The sequence below is a fragment of the Ursus arctos genome, unplaced genomic scaffold, assembly GCF_023065955.2.
Source record: "Ursus arctos isolate Adak ecotype North America unplaced genomic scaffold, UrsArc2.0 scaffold_30, whole genome shotgun sequence".
Classification (NCBI taxonomy): Eukaryota; Metazoa; Chordata; class Mammalia; order Carnivora; family Ursidae; genus Ursus; species Ursus arctos.
In genome coordinates this window covers 25,805,898-25,826,905 of record NW_026622986.1, presented here as the reverse complement: position 1 = coordinate 25,826,905, position 21,008 = coordinate 25,805,898, and the positions used below count along the sequence as shown (strand labels likewise).

The window sequence follows — 21,008 nt, the reverse complement described above, 5'->3', positions numbered from 1 at the left end:
CCTTGGGTCAGAGACTGAACAGGTTCACCTGCAGCCCATCATAAAATATGAAGTTCCCTAAATTCAGGGTTCCTCAGTTGTGACGCAAACCTGGGTCAGAGGGGCCAGCGGAAACTGATGGGCAGATGAAGCTCATGCTTCATGCTGTGCCGTCAGTCAAAGAGTCCTTTGTGGGGCGCCTGGGTGGCACAGCGGTTAAGCGTCTGCCTTCGGCTCAGGGAGCGATCCTGGCGTTCTGGGATTGAGCCCCACATCGGGCTCTTCTGCTGTGAGCCTGCTTCTTCCTCTCCCACTCCCCCTGCTTGTGTTCCCTCTCTCGCTGGCTGTCTCTATCTCTGTCGAATAAATAAATAAAATCTTTAAAAAAAAAAAAAAAAAAAAAAAGAGTCCTTTGTTTCTGACCAGGAGTCTTAGGTCTTCTGCCAGAGTCCACGAAACTGTGGCCAGCTAGCCTGTTAGCTTGCAAGTAGGGTAAAATCTCAGAGCCTCTACACTTCTTGACACTGGGCGAGACTTCTGTTGGTCTTCCTCAGATCATGTTGCTCTCATCATTTGGTGGTTCTGCTGAACACGTGGGTGCTTTTAAGATGGTCTCACTCCCATGTCTGGCTGTTGATGCTGGGCCTCTCTTTCCATGTGGTCTCTCATCTCAGAAGACTACCCTTAGCTTCTTTACATAGTGGTGGCAGCATTCCAAACGAGAGAGCGGAGGCTATAAAGGCTTTTGACACCTAGAATTATGTGGTGTCACTTGTGCTTTGTTTTGTTGGCCACGATGAGTCTTGAAGCCGGTTTAAATTAAAGGAATGGGGACATAAATGCCATTTTTTGATAGGCAGAGTGGCAGAGTCGCCCCGCAGAGGAACATGTCAGACTAGATGGGAAGAATTATTGTGGCCATCTTTGCACATCGCCTGAGTCTTCCCCCGCCCCCAGCATTCACTGTGCTATGTACTTGGTGAGCCCTTCCATTCTAGAGACGTATTTTTCTGTTTGGGAACATTTAAAAATACTCTATCTTTGACAATTTTCTCTTATTTTCTGGTTTCTCTTTCTTGAACACCTGTTATTTAGTTACTGGATCTTGTTGGATACTCTGAATTTTATCATTCCTCTGTTATTTATCTCTTGTTAGTTCTTTCTGGGAAATTTCCTTCGTTTTGCCATTCATTCTGTTGAATGTTTTTTAAAAGATTTTATTTATTTATTTGACAGAGCACAAGTGGGGGAGCAGGAGGCAGAGGGAGAGGGAGAAGGATACTTCCCTCTCAGCAGGGAGCCCGATGTGGGGCTCGATCCCAGGACCCTGAGATTGTGACTTGAGCTGAAGGCAGACACTTAACCGACTGAGCCACCCAGGCGCCCCCAATTTATTGAATTTTTATTTAGTTTTTAAAGATTTTATTTACTTGACAGAACATGAGTGAGCACAAGCAGGGGGAGTGGCAGAGGGAGAGGGAGAAGCAGACTCCCCAGGGAGCAGGGAGCCCAACATGGGACTCAGTCCCAGGACTCCAGGATCATGACCTGAGTTGAAGTCAGACTCTTAACCGACTGAGCCCCCCAGGCACCCCTCTTTTGAATTTTTGAATAGCAGCTACCATGTTTTCATTTCTGCAGGTTCAGTCCTGTCCTCTGTTCCTTTCTTTCTTTAAAAAAAAAAAAAAAAAGGTTTTTTTGTAAAGTATGTTCCATGCCTAGCATGGAGCCAAAGGTGGGGCTTGAACTCATAACCCTGAGATCGAGACCTGAGCTGAGATCAAGAGTCAAATGCTTAAGGACTGATCCACCCAGATGCCCCTCCTCTGTTCCTTTGTTACAGCTTCCAGTTTTTCTCTCATGGGTGTAGTATCTTTTATCTTTTTATCTTTCATCTTCTTTATCTTTTATCTTTATATTAATGATTTTAAAAAATATTTTTCATCTGGTCCCTTTATTGTCTATTTCTTATATATACCTTTTCTTTCTCCTTTTAAAAAACTTTTTTTTTTCATCTTGGAATCTTTCTTTAGTTTTCTAACGATTCTAGGTCTTCATTCATATGTAAGAGAGAGGACATAGGTACACTAACACTCGCTCACTCTGTACCCAGGTGGGGCTCGCTGACTAAGAGTGCCAGCAATCAGCAGGTAATGGTGGAAGTTTTCCAGATGACACTTACCTATAGGCCTGTCCTCTGGGGTGGTTCAGTTTCTAAAGAGAAGAATCTTGTCATCTGTGTGTGTTCTGGGAGCAGGGTGGGAGGAAGGGGACTGGCGGCCTCACTGTTAGTGTGACTTTCACAGGGCTTCTCGTCATACTCTAGCATTTCATCCTCATTTTCCTCTGGGGCATTATGGACTTGAGTCCTTAGCCTCTTTGGTTCATGGAGGAGGATTAGTTGTTAGGGTGTGCGGGGTGAGGAAGGCTGTGTGTGTCTTGCTGACCCTTCTGTGAACTTCACACAATCACCTGTTGGTAGCCCAGAGCTTCGGTCCCATTATCTGTGGTAGGTCTAGGTTCTACCTCTTGCTCACTGGGTTATCTTCCTCACTGGCTTTTTGTTTTCCAAACTTTCATTGCTTTCTCTTTTCTGCAATTGTCTCCTTTTTTGTCCTTTATTTCTTTGGGATTTTTCCTGCTGTTTTAGTGGAGTTTCAAGAGGGAGCATAGGGATAAATAAATGCCCATGGTCAACCAGAAGCCTCCTGTTCCCTTCTTCTTATAGTTTCTTGGTACAGATCCTATGCTGGTTCTTGTTCTGATTATTATTGTTTTCATTGATGTGGTGAGTTCTTCAATTACTTGTGGTTTAGTGTTGATGAGAGGGAATACTCTGAGTGTTTTCAGCCTTTGCTTCCTCCCTAGGCAATGAAGATGGACTGCTGGCTGGTCCTCTTCAACATGTAGCCTCACTCACAGGCTTCTTCAAAGATAGCATGTCTGAGTCTTTCTTTCCCTCTCTCTCCCACACCTTTCTGTGGTGCCAGTCCAGATCCAGGGTAATTCTTGACCCCACATGCTCTGTTTTCACTGTATAAGCAAAAGATTCTTGATTTTGCCTCTTGAGGGTATTCTAGCTCTTCGGTAGAACAGCTCTTTGGATGATTCCTTTTGGCTTCTTCATCTCACTTGATTCTCCTTGTCTATGGCAGTACTTTCTCATATATTGGGATTGAGAGCTGAAGTTTGAGTTTTTCTTTTCCTTGTTCTAGTGATTTCTGAGAAGAGGGCAGAAAGTGTTTCTTCTGCCGTCTCTTATTGGAAGTGAACTCATTAATTTTATATCAGCTTTTATTAGTTTCTGTCTCAAAAAATGAACTTTTTAAAAAAAGGATTTTATTTATTTGAGAGAGAGACAGATAGAGACAGAGCACAAGTGGGGTGGGCGGGCAGAGGGAGAGGGAGAAGCAGATTCCCCACTAAGCAGGGAGCCCAATGCAGGGCTTGATCCCAGGACCCCGAGATCATGACCTGAGCTGAGGGCAGACACTTAACCGACTGAGCCATCCAGGTGCCCCTCAAAAAATGAATTTTTCCTTACATCCTCTAATTCTGAGGCTTTTTTTCCCCCATATGTAGTCAGTACACCTGAAATTATGACTACATACACACTGAAGTATTTTTCTTGCTTAATTTTTGTTTTATGTTCTTCTAGGGACGATCCACCAACACATTCTCAACCAGACAGTGATGATGAGGCAGAAGAAATACAGGTTGGTTCAAAAAAATAATCCATTCTATAGACTGTTGTAAATTAAATGAGCCCTGAAATGGTTCTGATGTTTATGTATTAGCATACATTCGGTAAGGTGAGAAATTACATGAAAACCTCACTTTGACATGTAGTTTGTCTTCAGAAAGAGATGTCTTGTATTTATGTATCATTTTTAGATGGAGCATTGCTTTTTGGAAGCCCAGTACACTATCGACGTTTAATATTTTGTTTCTGTCCTCTTCATGCAGTGGTCGGATGATGAGAACACGGCTACGCTTACGGTAAGAGCAGAGCCATGCCAGTGTGGGGACAGCCTCACATTGTCACATAGGGTGCTTCAGGGTTTCAATACACATCCCTCTCAATTCTCTCTTACTGTTTTAAATGCATGTTTCTTTGTTGGCTTTGATTTATTATTTTGGAAAATAACTTGAATCATTGTTCGTTGGCAAACGTGGCCTTGCCCTTCTTTCCCTTTGATTTCAAAGGAAATATTTTAAGTCCATAGTTGGTGCTTTGACTTGTTTCTTTTGAGCTCTGAAAGAAGTAATCAAGCCTAACATTGAACTTTGAGGTTCCCAGATCTGCAGAACCTAAAGTGAAATCTATAGTCACTTATTCAAGTATATTTAAATGGCATAAAAATTATAGTTTCTTTCAAGTGAGAGTAGAGAAGTGTGTGTCTTTAACCAATATCTTATATAAAAATGTAGAAGTCGATTAAGTATATTATAGTCTTTCAGGATAAAAATGCTGTTGTCTAATTCAACTTGAAATATATTTTTAATAAAAATATTTTTTTAAAGAATGAGTGAAGTAAAACATGTATTTCTAAAAAATAGTAGATAAATGAAGCTTTTTATACCTTGATATAAAAGAGAAAGCTTTTTATAAAATTCCCTGCAAATATATGTAAAGGCACAAGGGAAACTAGTTTTAGGGAAGGTTATATTCTAATACAATTCTAAATAAGAAGATACTTCTGTTTATTTTAATGGAAGAGACCTGGTATCCACAGTACAAGAAAAGTAAGTGGAGATGCCTAAACCAATATATTTCCTTAGGTATAAAAAGCATGCCAACATGTGCAGAAAGGGAAAGTGTCTGTGGTTTATTTTACTCTGGATATCATGCAAATCAGTCACTCTCCATTTCTGAAAATCCTGTTCAGTTAAACATGCTTGTTATCTCCTATATTCAGGGCACTATAGTGGATTCTGAACAAAGATGAATTTGGTTTGATATGCCGTTAGGGAGTTTATAAACCAGCAGGGAAAGTAGACACTGAGAGGAGTGTCTACTCCACACTCCTCTCAGTGTGGGAGTAGATGACAAAGTGCTATCAGAACAGAGAGAACAGTTAGAACTGAGGTCATCTAGAAATGGGTAAAGGGAGACATGATATTTGACCTGGACCCTTAAAGTGGTGAGGATTATCAGTGCCAACTCATGCTTTCTAATACATGGTTAGATAGGGAAATTAATAATTTACGTGTATGTATCTACCAAACTCCATTCACTAAGGATGGAAGCAGTGATACAGTGACATCATGGTAACAGTGAGTATACCTAGTGCCCTGATCTTGGTTTCTAGATACCTTCTCCACGAAAAGTAATTGAGGCTCCTTTGAGAAAGTCAAGACTGGGGGTAGGAAAGTGAAGATGAACTTGTGATAGCTTGTGTCAGAAAGTAAGAATGAGGCAGACATGACAGAAAGGATGCAGAGACCAGCTCAAATGGATTCCCACTGGCCAAACAGCTGAGTGTCAAAACAGGGATGTTAGTGGAATATAACCATTTGCTAAGATCAGTGGTCTGTGATCCCATACCAACAAATAAATGGTTATATTAAATAAATGGGAGCAGAAGGGAAAGCCTTTTATAGTAGGAAAGGCACCAGCTCACAAATGTAGAAGGAATTACAGAATTGGAAATCACCATTTGGTAACCATCACAGTAATAATTGATGGAATAGATGTTAGAACTCGTGGGTGAGTATTTGATGGGAAAGAGGACCCTGGAATATTCTCAAGGTATTTCCACCAAAATTACTTATTAACTATAAAGAGGAAAATAGTAACTTTACGGTAGAAAGACCTGGTAGCCAAGTGATCGGCATTAACCTTGTCAGTGATGGGACAGACCTACTACATTGTGTGCCTCCTGATACGATGCACTAAGAAGGACACATCACCTGCCAAACATGCATAACCTAAATCTGATGAGGAAACCTCCAGCAAATGCAACTTTTTGGAAATTATATAGAATAACTGCCAGTACTCTTCAAAAATGTCAAGGTCATGAAAGGTAAAGGACAACAGAAAGAAGGACTGTTACAGATTAAAGATTGAGCAGACATGACAGCTAAATTCGGTGGTGTGATTCTAGACTGGATCCTCAGAAAGAAATGTTTTTCTTTTGCTAAAAAAGACATTATTGGGAAAATGGGTACATTTTGAGTAAGATCTGTAAATCTGGTATTCTATCAGTGTTAGTTCCCTGATTTTGATAATTTTGCTAGGTTCTGTAAAAGAATGTCACGCTCTTTTAGGAAACATACTGAAGTATTTGGGGGTAAAAGCGCATTGTGACTTCTACTTTTAAGAATGTAAGAAAAAATTTGTTTTATATATGCATACGTATAAATAAATGCACACATCTGCATAGATTTGTAAGGTCCATGGTTTGGGGTGGGGAAGGATAGGACAAACTTGGTAAATGCCTGGCAGAAGAGTATATGGAACTTCTTGTTACTCTTCTTTTATGCTTCTGGAAGTCTGAAATTGTTTCAAAATAAAAAGTTACTAAAGTGGTTTGGGTTTCGCCGGGTGGAACTAGATGTTGTTGAGCAGGGGAACATTCATGGCAGACCACTCTCAGTGAGGTATGTGGGCCAAGACCCAAGGAGGGATATATAAGCTTTGACGAGTGGTAATAGTCCGTTAATCTAGTACAGAAACCTGGAATTACAAATGGGAAAACACTGTTGAGGGGGTTAAATCTCAAAAGTGAGAGCAGTTTGTTAGAAGTATACATATCAATAACAGCAGTTATGTTAAGTTTTTAAAATGCTGTAATTTATGGACAGGCACGTATGATCATTAAGTATAAATTATGACTCTAGAAGAATATGCCCAAGTCTGTAATTCTGATTGCCTGTGGGGAGGGGAAGGGTTAGGATTAGGGAGGAGAGTGAGGAGGTAAGAAGCTTCATTTGTATTGTAACCTTGTTCCCTTAAGAAATTTAAAGGTCTGGGTTAAGTATACCAAATTGAATGGATACAGGAATACAGGTATACATTTTTTTTGTATATTTTAAACATTTCATGATTTAAAAAACAAAAAAAGAAATACCCTTTCTGGATGGGTATGGTAGGTGTAGTTGGAAAGACAGGAGTTTGGATCACAGAAAGTCGCCAGATATGATAAAAAATGTAGATTTTTATCAATCACAACAGGAACCTTTTCCTGGAAAACTGAGGTGTATTGCATATTTGAAATCAACTTGAGCTAGGAACTTAAAAGAATCCTATTAGTTAAATCTGTTGAAAGGTAATTTTCAGAAAAAGGTAGAGTCGTGATTCCCATATTGATATAAAAATCTTTAACATATGTTGAAGGTTTTATTTAGCTCATGAGGGATCTAGGCAGATGTGTTAACTGGTTCCAAAGAGAATCCAAAGGACAGACACATGTATAGATTAGAAATATTGAATACATAAATGAGGCAGAATTGGTTTTGCCTCCCTCATGGGTGGGGGGAGGGAAGTCAACTGGTTCACTCTCAGGCAGGATAGAATTTTTATGTCCATAGAAATACTTTTCATTGTTATCACTTACCTACGGTTTTCCAAATTATAAAACAGCTCATAGACCTAGCTAGAGTCAGGGAACCTGGGTGGCTCAGTAGGTTAAGTGACTGCCTTCGGCTCAGGTCATGATCCTGGGGTCTGAGGATTGAGTCCCGACATGGGCTCCTTGCTCAGCAGGGAGTCTGCTGCTCCCTCTGACCCTCCCCCATCTTGTGCTCTCTCTCATTCTCTCTCTCTCAAATAAATAAATAAAATCTTAAAAAAAAAAAAAAAAAAGACCTAGCTAGAATCAGATAATCCAGAGGGCGTGCTGTAGGTAGATAGTAGAGTCTTCCACTGAAGCACACATTTTTCTCCACAATACTTAAACTTCTTATAATTTAAATTTGTTTTGGGATCTTTGTAGCAGGATTTCCTGAAGTTGAATAATTTGAATATGTGAGGTAATCTGTCACCTCTCGAAATATAATACATAAATATAAAGCAATGTGAAATTTTATGGGTTAGGAAAATTAAATTGTTTTGTCTTTGAAGATTGAACCCCTTCATGTTGTAAAATTTGTATAACTACACCGTTCATGAAAATACTGCTAATGCAGATTTTAGATAAGTGTTTTTATGGATAGAATCCTAGCCGAGACACATCAGCAACTTCAGCAGATCATAAGGAAATTACTGGCTTAACATAGATCATAATTCCTTCTCATGGGGAGAGCCAAATGGTAGGTAAAGGACTCAGGCTGTTACTCATTTTGAAAGCCTCTGTGAATGGCTGCTGTTTGATTTCCTGTGTCTAAGCTGAAGATGTCACACGGAAGATGGGCACGGTGGCAGATACTAAAGATGCTGCCAGCCTGTCTAGAGATCATAGACATCTGTAGCAGAAAGGAAGGAGGTCCAGTCAGCTGTGATTTCTCCCTTCTTTACTCACTAGCTTACTGCTTAAAGCTGGTTTCTAGTTTGGGGGATAGGTCACCTTTTGTTTTAAACTGACATTTTTTGGTCTTTTTCCAGTCTTTTTTCCAGACTCTTAACACAGTTTTCTCTCCGTCGTAACTGGATTAGATTAAGGGGGTCAACAGAAGCCATTTGATTTATTTTTGCAGCGTGTAGTTTGGCTCATTCTAGACCTGGTCTAACTTTTTTCCCCTACGGAAGAACTTGTCATTACTGGACTTTTTCAAAATTTGCAGTTGCCCAGTAGAGGGCGGCAGATATAAAGGGATAATGTGACTGTAGCAAACCTGTTAATATTTTTGTATTCTGTCCCCTGCAGGCTCCACGTCCGATTCTCTTAGTCCTTTTCTCTGCTAATGTTCGTGTGCTCCTTAGCTAGGGACGTAAGGCTCGCAGAAGAGTGTTTCTTCACGCTATTTCTCTTTGCTTCCTGGTTGAAATGACACTTAGGAACGTTTTGGTTACTTGCTTATATAAAATGTGCATTTTAAAGTTAACCAAAAAGGAAAGAACATTTTAACTGCACCATGGTCCTATTTTTGAGTTTTGTTTATATTAAAACTTGTCTGGAAATAGCAGTGTTTAAATACAGTTAAGCACATCATTTATTTCTCATTTTCATGAAGGCTTTTGGGGATATGTCCAAGAATCTTTTCCTCTAGATGGAAAGGCTTCTGGCCCTTTAAATGTGTGGTGTTACTTTGAAACTTTGGAGTATGGGTACAGGTGACATTCTGTCTGTCTCTTTTCACTTAATATGTTGGTTTTGTACGTGTTAAGAGAACCATTCAGTCCTTCCTCACGTCCCCAGATGCCTCTTGACATCTGTCTTTTTAGCTTCATGGGTTTTGATTGTTTTGGAAAGTACCATTTGGGCACTTGTTATTTTTTTTCCCTTTCTGGTAAATACTTGATCATTCATTTTGTTTAGCTCATTCAGAAATTCTGATAGTGATTCGTATTCTGACTTATTTTTAACATGCTTAATTGTTTAACCTTGAGATTTTGATCTTGTTTTCTGTGTTTATTGTGATGTTATCAACCTGCCCAAATGATTTCTCCTTTCTCTCTGTAGGCACCGGAATTTCCAGAGTTCACCACGAAAGTCCAAGAAGCTATCAATTCCCTGGGGGGCAGTGTATTTCCTAAGCTTAACTGGAGTGCCCCAAGGGTACGAACACATCAGTAAATCTCTCTCTTACTGTTTGAATATTCTTTGTTTTGCTATTCATTTCTTTTTATATCCCCACAGAGGGTTTAATTTTATTCCTAATTCTAGGGAAAACACTGCAGAATTTATTTTTATTTCCCCCTTCTACTTTTCCTGATTTCCTAAGTCTGTAAAATACTATATATTTTGCCAAAAGACAGTTGCAGCCTCTTGTGTTGCTGATTGTGCTAGAATCTGATTAAGGCCGTTCTCTGCCCCTTTCAAAACTTCAGCTGTCCAGTGTAACAGAGAAATTTTTCTCTGTTGAAAAATAATGAAAATTAAAATGTCACAGGACCTAGACATAGAGCCATTCGGGACATCAGCTGACATTTTCTTAAATCGTGTTTTATCATTATGACATTGCATTGACAAGATTTTTTAAGTCAAGGTCTATGGAAAAATTTGCTCTTTTTTCTAATCTAGTGGAAAACAATTATGGCAGCAGAGTTCATTAAGGAATCAAAGACTTACTTGCATTTTCAAAAATCATCCCATGGGCCTTTCTTTTCTTATTCTAAAACGAATGACAAATTGTACCTCATCTAGCCTTTATTTTAACTGATGAAAATTAGTTACACATGTACATCATTTAAATTTTTAAAAGATCTGGACTCTTGTTCCCTAAACCAGCAGGTCCTGACACTTCCTTTGCTTTGCCATTTCTCACTCCTCAGAGGGAACTGCTGTCCTTGTTTCAGTTCATTCTTTTGTTATTTTCCTCTACGACTTTATCCTTTAACTACCGATACTCATTATTGCTGCCCACTCAGGAACGAGAAGATTCCACTCTCTCATCTCCCATTCCCGCTGCTTTATACTCTGCTCTCCTCATTTGAGTACTGTCGTGTTTCGTTTAGGTCAGGATGCAGTGTTTCTGACACTCTGGTGATGCAGACTGTGCACGTCTGATAATTACTGTATAGGATGACTTCGTGTTCTTGTTCACCCTTTGTTTTCCCTGGAATTCATGGTTTTCTACGCGTCTACTGTTATTTCACTGGAATTAAATCTCTGGTCAGTGTACCATTCTCAACCAGAAGTTCATCGTCTTTTTCACTGGGAGGAATTGTAAAGAAGTTATTATAAAGAAGTTATTAAAACTCATTTTTAGTTCGTATATGAGCACTAATTTGAATCATTTTTTACTGCTGAACTGGGCTGAGGTTTTCCACTTAAGGATGGTGGATTATTTGTGGTTTGAAGTTATTCATTTGTTCATTTATATTTTATTTTTGTGTGCCTACCATGTGCCACTGCTTTCTTTCACGTGTGGATAATTCATTTTTTGCAATCATTTGTTTTCTCAAAATTAGATTACTGCCCTGTGTCTGATCTATGGGAGCAGTATGTTTAATAAATGACGTAATAAATGTCATTGTTAGGCATGTTTTGCTAAGCTTTGTGCCCAGTGTGCCTGCAGTTCTTACCTTTTTCTGGTTTGTATGTATGAGACGTTCAGCATTGAAAACTGCGGTGGTGCAGAATGTTTCATCTCTTCCCTCTCTGATCTGGTAGACATGGGGCTGAACTGTCCAGTCCTCACATTTCAGGAGTCCCAGCTGTCACTGCCCAGAAGCAAGAAGAGAAAAAGTGTCTTCTTTTTCTTAGAGAGTAGCTGGTCAGGCTCTTTCTTTACACCTTGATCTTTTAGCTCAAGTGTCCGCACTTCTCATACTTCTTCACCCCTCTTTCATCATCAGAAGGGCAAACACAGGGAAGTGCTTGGGCCTGAGCGGGAAGGTGAGGACCTTAACAGCTCAGTGTTCGTAACCCAGCGTGCAGCATGCAGTGGCCCTACTCTCAGTCTTTCAGAAGTGTGATTTGACATTGGATAGTATAGCTAAAATGTCTCACCTGAACTTTTCTTTAAACGAAATGTGTGTTATCAGTTTTGTGTATAGGCCTGAGCCTCATACATAGCAACTGACTTGGAATATATGCTAAGTTGCATGTGCTTTATCATTATTTAGGATGCATACTGGATAGCAATGAACAGTTCTCTGAAATGTAAAACCCTCAGCGACATCTTTCTGTTGTTCAAGAGTTCTGATTTCATCACTCGTGACTTCACTCAGCCGTAAGTATGTCTCTTCATCTCCCATGTCAGTAGTTTCTGTACTTACGAGAGTTTGGCTGAAGGCGAAATCCCATTGCTTCTAGTACTGTTAAAAACAACAGTTCCGGGGCGCCGGGGTGGCTTAGTCAGTTAAGTGTCTGCCTTCAGCTTAGGTCATGATCTCCCCGTTCTGGGGTTGAGCCCCACGTCTGGCTCCCTGCTTAGTGGGGAGTCTGCTTCTCCCTCTTCCTCTGCCCCTCTACCCCGCTTGTGCTCTGTCTCTATATCTCTCTGTCTGTCTCTCAAATAAATAAATAAATAAAATCTCTTAAAAAAACCCATAACAACACAATAGCAGTTCCATATAACAAGTCCTATTAAAGTAGACCTTTCTTTTCCTTTGATGGTAAATGCGCTGCAATGAATATTCGTAAATATCAAGGGCTTTCTTTGTATCTGCCCATTAAATATTTTGGTAATTTTTTTCTCATTATAAAATCAATATATGCTTATAGAAAAACAAAATTAGAAATTTGAACTAAACAAAAACAGGAAATATAGAAGCACCCATGACCTCACCACAGTTAGTTTTATGTCCTTCCAGAATTCTTTCTTTTTTTTACGTATAATATAGATATACCTGTGTCTAACCATATTCTGATATTTTAACACAGAAATGGGATCACGTAGTTCATCTTGCTTAGTAGCCTGCAGTATAGAGCTAACATCTTTACGTGTCGTATATGCATCATTGTTTAAAATTACTTTAATGCATTCCACTGGATAGCTACAGCATGATTTGTTTGATCAGTCTTGTATTTGTAAATAGTTCTATAGTGAATATCCCTGAGCTAAATTTTTATGCATGTTCCTAATTTTTTTCCTAGAATAAATTTCAGGAAATGGAATTGCTGTTTTCCTTTCTTTGCCAGTTACTCTTTAGCTAAAGAACTCATAGGCAGGTAACCCACCTCCACCGTTGACCTGCCGGTGACTCTTTATGCTCTCTCATTCTGTCATCAAATAGGTATTCTTCTAGATTTCCCATCCTACCCATCATAAACAAACCAGTTATCGCACTTAAACTACTACTTAAACCAATGTCTAAAGTAAGGCATATCACAAAATCCAGCAACTAAGCGGGTGAATAGGGGTGCAAATACTGTGTACCTATGCCACTTCTTCCCCGTCCGTCTATGTCGTCTGCCCTGCCCATTCACCCCATTTCAGCTTCAGACCCTTTTTTGAGGAGAAGCCTGGCACAAAAAAATAAACTCACTGCATGTCAGTTGTGCACCTGGTCTTTGGCCTCTGAGTTCTGCAGCTTGGGCGTTGGTTTTAGTATTATAATAACGAATGAAGTTCGGTGTTAATAAATGAGTCTGGTTAAATTCTAAGTTTATTATAAAAGGGGTTTACCTGTATCGATACTTCTGGCTCATTTACAGAGAAAAGCTTTATATTGTTTTCGTATTTCATTGTCCACCTTTTGTGGTCACAGTGGCACAGACATTAGTAGGTGTTTGGCGGCCCTTGTTTAGTAATAATGCTGTGGCATTTCCGTTCTAGGAGAGTCCCTCTGATTTGAGGAAGTCGTCGCTGTCTTCTTTGTCCATTATAAAGCTTTTAAATATCTAATGCTTTAAGTAAAGGGGCCTTAAACTATATTACATTAAAAATGCTCTGTACTTGCTAGTTATCAGATAGGGGTTTCCATGTACCTTTAACACTAGTTGCAGTGAGAGTATGAAGACATCTTTTCCTTTTCAAAAATTACTGTAAGTCGCTTTTAATTTTCTGTGGCTGATGGTTTTTTAAGTCATCTTTGCATCTTGGTGAACTGCTGCTGCTCCCTAGCCCACCTCTTTCTCTTTGTCCTGCATGAATCTAACAGTAGTCCAGGAGAAGGTAGAAATACCAGTCAGTTGTTTGGCCTTCTGTGCTCTTTGACTTTTGCCTGGGAGGGAGGTTAAGGCAGCAAGTGAATTTGAGGCCTTGGATTAAGAGTGTTTACCCACAGAATACCATGCTTCTCCTAGTCTAAATAATTGGGAGTTGGCAGAAACAAAACCCAAGCACCGAGCTTGTAGCCTTTCAGCTGGCCGGCTCTAATGAGTCACCTTCTTCTGGAAGTATTTGTCAGTAGGAGGCCGCAGAGCTGTAAGTCTTATCACCATAAAAATCTGTATTGATAGGATCTTTAGTGAAAGATGAACTTTTGTCTCATAGGCCTTTCAGGAGCCTTGAAAGATTAAATTCGGAGTGTAATTCTTTAATTTAGACAGGATTGTGTCAATGATTTAATCTCTTTCCTTCTATCGGTTGGAAAATCGAGGCCTAAATCTGCTTGGTCATTTGTTCCCACAAACTAGTTAGTAGAACCAAAACCAGAATATAATTTCCATAATGCCTTTCTAAATGGTTTCTGTATTTTCTCTTAGTAAAGTCATAAATTCCTCCTTTTAAAAATGCCTCAAATTAAAATAGAGAATATCATAAAGAATTTAATTTTGTAAGAATTTATTATATAATAAAAATGTTATAAATAAAAACAGTAAATATAAATGTAAATTATAAAAAGACTTTATGGAGTTATTATATAATTATCTGTGATATGTGTAAGATTATATAATATTATAAAAGTGACATCATATTGTTTTTATTATTTTGGGGCTTACCTCAAAAAAAGAAAGATATGCCAGTCAGGATTGCAAGCTAACAGTAGGCCAACTAAAAGTAGTTTACACATTCAGAATTTTAAAAAATATATTATTTAATAAGGACTCTGGAGCGTGGGTATTTCTGGGGTTAATTGAGCTGCTTTTCAAGGTCTCCAAGGAGCCAGGCTCTTCCAGTTTTTCCCCTATGCTCATGCTTGGCTTACTGGTGTGGTATTTGGGATTATCACCTACTGGTTTCAAGATTGCTGTTACAGTTCTGGGCATCACGTGAAGACGTGACAGTATCTGAACCTAAAATAGAAGAGTGGTGTGTTTCCTCTCACTACTCTCTGTATGTGAGCAAATAAAGCATTCTGGAAGCTACCCAGGAGACTTCCTGTCAGGCTCATTGGCCGCATAGTGACCCAGCCTAATCCAGCCGTTGGCAGAGGGAACAGAAATGTAATGACTGGTTTAGACCGGGGCTGTCAGACGTTAGCACGCATCAGGATCATCTGAGGGCTTTGATGAAACACAGATGGCTGGTCCCCTCCCTGAGGTTCTGGCTCAGTAGGCTGGGAGTGGGGCCCGAGAATAGAATTTCTAAGAAGTTCCCAGGTTACCCTCATGAGGCTTGGGGAGGCCCACGCCTTGAGGACTGCTTAGATTAAGCAGCACGTGCATCCCCTGGATTCCTGAGGGGACTGAGAGTACAAGTGCTTCCTGATGCAGCAGCCACAATTGTGTTAGCAAGGATGCAGGTCGGGAAGAGCTCGCGGGAGAACAGCAGCACTATCTGCCACAGTTGTGAGCTGATACAGATTATTAAGTACTCTTATTTTTCCTGTTCCTCAAAACTGGTTATCGTACACAGGAAGCTTTAAAAAGTGGAAGTTGAAGTATGACACGTTTAACACAATCTGTCGCACTAGACTCACTGAGTGAACTGTTTGCCCAGATATAAACATTTTATGTGGTTAGACTTGTTGAGTCTCAAGGCTGCTTTCAGCAATTATTTTATTGATTAAGTGTCACTTCAGTAGGCCAAGGCAAGAAAATAATATCCGGTATTCAATTGGCATTTGGAAGGAAGGGCTGAGCGGGTGAAAAAATTAATCCATTAAGTGTTTCTCTGAGGGATTTGTCACCCACAAGATAAATTTGATTAGAGGTTAGGAAATTTCCCTTGTCTTAGTAATTTAACTCAGCTATGCTTGACGTAATTTGTATGCATTCTTAAGATTATCACAAAACTGGTTATTAATCCTAAAAGTCAGCAAGTAGTCTCAGGAGTAAAATTTTGTGTGTAAGTTGGGCCTGACTGAACCTTTACCTTGTGATTTTTAGGGCCCATTTAATGAGATGACACTTTTTCTGCTGTAAGTTATTTTAATTTTAGATAGCATATTTTATCTCTTTTTGAAGAAGAATTCTATGAAAAATCAAATGACGTACCCAACGATCCTTAGTTCATTATTGTTTACTTTTATCTTTGTTTTTCCACCACCAGTGAAATCTGGAACGGCATCTGTGCACCAGAACTCTTGGTTCTGTGGGTTCCTCATGAGCAATAGTCTCCAGCACCAGAACTTTAATGCTTAATGTTCCATGGCTCTGCAATTTTTTTCCTGCCCATAATTTACACTTTTTCTTATACTTAGCAAGTGTTTACTGTGAGGTATAAAGTAACCTTCCAGCTTTTAAAAAAAGCTTGCCAATGAGACTCGTGCCCTAGTAAATATCTAGGGTGGTAGGCCACTTTAAAACATTAATGATTGTGTTTACTGCCACTTCAGAAAGCTTTAATGAAGATGTTTTCTCACTACTTATAAAAATGGTGAAATTGTGATCTCAGCTAATGGACGTAGGTAATACCTAAGTTGCCTAGAGTAAATTCACATAGATATTAGTCTCAAAATATACCAATAGTGTGATTCTCCTTCCCCTGCTCCTGCCATGTGACTGGCCCAAATTAGAGGCCCAGTTCATACCGTTTGAGTAGGTAATATTGTAAATCTGTACGTCCAGTGCCAGAATCTCACCCCTTACCCCCGACACATAGGATTCATCTTCAACTTAAATGTTTTCCTCTAGCGTTGTCTCTGTTTTCATCTCCGTCTAGCTCTTTCTTGTACAGTGTATTTCTGAATTGTAGCACGGCTCAGCCCACTGCAGGCACATGCATCCTTTTCTGGGCGTCTCCTTCTTTCCTGGTAACAAAGCATGGGACACATTCTGCCCCATCCGTATACTAGAGTACATCCCTATATTCCTGATTGTGCTGCCCTCTGCTCCACACACCCACATCCTTATCATTGAACGTATTACATTTGTTCTTTTTCGTTGTGTGAACTGTTTGGAATGGCATGATAAAAACTTGTTGATTACAGTTATGAAGTTCACAGAAAAAAGTATGTCAATCTTAAGACATGTTTAGGGCATAATGAATAGGTCTATTTATGCTAAGACCTTGTGGCTGACAGGAAATGCAATTTTGTTGAAGTTGAGGGAATGAATTGGGAAGTAGCTTGAGTAGAAATGAAAGAAAAAAGATAGCCTTCTTGCCTGCCAGTGATCAGTGCTGGCCGAGCACAGTCCTTGCAGTTTTGGGCTAAAATTTTTTTTTTCTTTCTTTTCTTTCAAAAATTTGGATCTAGAACATTACTCTCAAAAATTCCTGTTTATTGGCTAATTTCAGAATGTTTTAAAAATACATTGGTATAATTTCATAGTAGCTTTCATCAGAATAGACTTTCGGGTTTTGTTGGTTTTTTTCCAAAATAAAATCTTTACTGTTTTTGTACCTGAGAATTTTTTTTAGTTTATAATTCCCATTGTAGATAACGTAACATTCATCATTTAATAACATTTATGTTTATTTGGAGTTTTAATGGCTAGCTAGAGAAACTATAATTATAATTCTATGTGGGAGCCTCCTTTCTATCCAGACCATAAAGCAGTGACTTTGATTTAATACTACTTTCTCTTGTTACCTTGTTGAAAATTTCAGTCAAAGTAATCTTCCAAGTTATAATAAAATATTTACCCAGGAAAAAATTTAGAAGTGGGATTTAAAAACACACTTGGACATGCACAATAAGCTCATAAGTGTACATGAAAATTGTTAGTAAGTACTAATTATAGCTAGCCTGTTCAGGTTGGCAGAGATGTTCAAATGAGATTCAAAATGTTCTTATTTGTAATTATAAAAGAACTTTAAGAAACTGATCATTAATTTCTGGTTTTAGCTCAGTAGCAGGCTAAGATAACTTGAAAAAATCTTTTGTTACAAATTATCTAGAGATGCTGGGTAAAATATAAACTACAACAGAAAAATGCATAGCTGAATTCACGAGAAACAAAAGGCAAATCCCAGATGCAAGAAATTTAAAGAGCATGGAAAATCAGAAGGTTAGGTAGATAAGCCTCCTAGGGGTCGTTATCAGAGCCTATAAGGGACATAACTTTTAATCCCTTTATGGGATTGGGGCCAAGCATTAAGCCAAAATAAAGTGAGGATTTGGAAAAGAGACCGTTCTGCGCCTTCAGTAAAGATGAACAAGAAAAAAAATTCATCCATTGGCACAGTGACAGGGAAGCAGGACTGAATCCCCTTGGGCTTTGGGTTTTTCATTTTTAATGAAACGTCAGGCCTATATTTCATTATGAACTTTGGGAAACAGAATTTGAACCACCTGCCTGTTGGAGATCTCCCATTAACTAAGAAATTAATGTAAAAAAGTCAGTCCTCCAGTCATTTTTACTTTCGAGGCACCTAGAAGATGCAAATACCGAGTGCCCTGGGAAGACTCAGCAACGCAGGCCTCATGGGACCCCCAGAGAAATGAGCCGGACCAAATAGGCGCTCATGTAGAAATACCAAGATCCGCGAGAAAACAGTCGATCATGCCTCAAGATGAGACAGCAGATGAGAGGAGGAAGTAGAGCTGTACCAATTTAAAATAACAGAAGTCTCAAAGATAATATAAAGGAAGTGTTTTAATTAATTAAACTCATAAAAAGAATTGAGACTCTTAGAACAGGTTTTAGGTACATGAATTTATATATAAGGATTGTAAAAATTCCAGTGTTGTTAGTACCCTCATTATCTTACTCATTTTTGCTTCTTAAACCTACCTCCTCCAGAATGTAAGTGGGTAAATATTCACACACAGCATTCTTTGCAGTAATTCAGCTAAGCTCTTGAAAATGCTATTACTGACCTTTACATTCAGGCTTAACTAGCTGGCTTTGCACTCTTCTCTTGCGGGAACCGTACTGGGCCATCTGGTTAATCATCTTAATAAGAAAAATCCTTATACAATAATCTCACACACCACAGACATTCTCACTTCTACTTTCTGAAACTAACCAGGCTTTTAAAATAACATTAAATGTTAAACCAATCAACACTTAAAAAATAAATGTTATAGGATGGGAGAATGCAAATATGCATTAAAATGTATACCTGTTTTAAAGTAGCAATGTGAGGATTAACCAAGGGCTGAATCAGTATTGGTAGGAATATCAAAGCAGTGAAAACATTAGACAATGAAGGATCTGTGTTTTGGAATTGTGCCTTTTGGGTTTCCTGTAGTATTTTAAAAATAGATAGATATAGAACATCAATCTGTCTTGTTCTTTATAGAATAATATTAACTATCCTCTGTTACCAGATTTACAAAAACTATGGCACCCACAGGATTAAATCACATTTCAAAAATGAGAATGGTAGTACTACACTAACCATTACGATAATGCCGTTATTTTGTTTATTCAAATTCCTTTGCCATTTCCCTCTTTCCATCTCCCTGTATGTTTTAGATACATTTAAATTAAGAAAAGATAGTTCAGTTTTATCATTGATAATGAACTATTGGTTAGTTGGAAGCCAAAATATTCCTTTTTTCTTCTTTCTTACTGAGGTATAATTGACATAATGTTATATTAGTTTCAGGTGTACAACATAGTGATTCCATATTTGTATATATTGTAAAACATAAAATATTAACTTTTAAAGTAAGCTTGAATTGGCTTATAAAAGCATTACATGTGCACTTTGTACTTTTATGTATTTTTTAATTTCTCAAAACTAAAAGAATAAAATTTGTATATATGTGTTTTAAGGATAAAAGGAATTTTTATAATAGAGTTCATAAAATAGCAATTTTTACTAATTAAAATGTTCAGACTGTTAAAATAGGAAAAAAGGCAAGGAATCTTTTGAAATGAAGAAAAATTTATTATGTGGAACTATTAAAGATAAGGACTTTTTTTAGATGTATCTGGTATTTATGGTGTTTTATTTTGGTTTTTTTCTAGCTGAAATCTGAGCTTTAACAGCAGCTCTTTTTTTTTTTTTTTTTTTTTTTTGAGAGAGTGTGCGTGTGCACGGTGGGGAGGGGCAGAGGCCGAGAGAGACAAGCAGACTCCACAGTGAGTGTGGGGCTCAGTCTTAAAACCCTGAGATCATGACCTAGGCTGAAATCAAGAGTCGGACACTTAACCGACTGAGCCACCCAGGCACCCCTAACAGCAGCTCTAGAACCTCCATCCTTGCCAGTTTAGTGCCCTCCCTACCACTTTCTTGATCTCTCACCTTTCAGAGCCTTGGTATCCTCATGTGATAAATTGATATTAATAGCACTTTCTCATAGGATTATTGGTGCCTGTTCATTAACACAGAGAAAACCCATTGTTTTTCAACAAAGCACATTGGGTGTACTTTTCTTTTTAATTCAGATTATATCTGTCCATGCCCAGTTGTTAGTAGGAATAAGGGTTCTTTTCTGAGAATCTCAGCCAACCAAATAAATTGGGATTGTTATTGTTTATAGTATAAATTACAAATGATTACAGAGAATTCTAACCTAATCAAATATTCAGGGGAATTGAAAAGCTTTTCAAACTCAGTTTTACTTGTAAATTGCTTAAGAGATCTTTAAAAGTATTTTTTGTTTTCTTTGCATGGGGTTTTTCTTTTTACTAAAAAGGTCTCTCGACTGCAAGTTTTGCTCACTCTTTAATTGTTGGTGTTCTCCAAGGTTCTGTCATCTGCCTGAGGTGATTGCTTCTGTTTACTTCCTCTACTTTAGCTCTTATACCTATGTGATTATGTAACTCCAGATAATTGTCTTCAACTCCTCCCTCTCTTTGAGTTTCCTTATTTCTGGTTGCTTCCTAGACATCTCTGTGTGGTTCTCCCAGGATGTCTCCCACTCTCCACATACAAACATAATTCTCTCCCATCTTTCCCTCAGCCCTGTCACCTGCTTTTCTCTCAGTCTCAGTGAATAGCATTCCCATCACTGTCCAGCCAGTCTTTGAAACCAGACCTCAGTCATCCCAGCCTCTTTCTCCTTCACCCCTCACTTTCAGCAGGGTGCCAGGCAATATTGGCTTTGCCTCCTGAATAACTTTGTATAGTGCCTTCCTCCTCCCCCACTCCTACTGCAGCAGCTAGACCTTTATCTCTCCCCAGGGCTATTGGATCGAACCTTCTAACTGGTCTCCCCGCCTCCCTACTTGCCACTCCTCCCCTCTCAGCTGTCCAGTACCATTGCCACAGTGGTAGTCCTAAAGCCCTCACATGTTTAGGAACTTAGCTCCCCA

The 21,008-nt window shown here is 38.8% G+C and overlaps 1 protein-coding gene across 1 annotated transcript in view; it reads left to right on the top strand.

Annotated features, from left to right (window-relative positions):
• Positions 1 to 21,008, top strand: part of CDC123 (cell division cycle 123) — a 59,321-nt gene that overhangs the window by 18,631 nt on the left and 19,682 nt on the right. The window contains exons 3-6 of the mRNA XM_026478642.4: positions 3,638 to 3,695; positions 3,946 to 3,978; positions 9,543 to 9,638; positions 11,651 to 11,757. Coding sequence (XP_026334427.1) covers positions 3,638 to 3,695; positions 3,946 to 3,978; positions 9,543 to 9,638; positions 11,651 to 11,757 — 294 coding nt within the window. The remainder of the gene's footprint in view (positions 1 to 3,637; positions 3,696 to 3,945; positions 3,979 to 9,542; positions 9,639 to 11,650; positions 11,758 to 21,008) is intronic.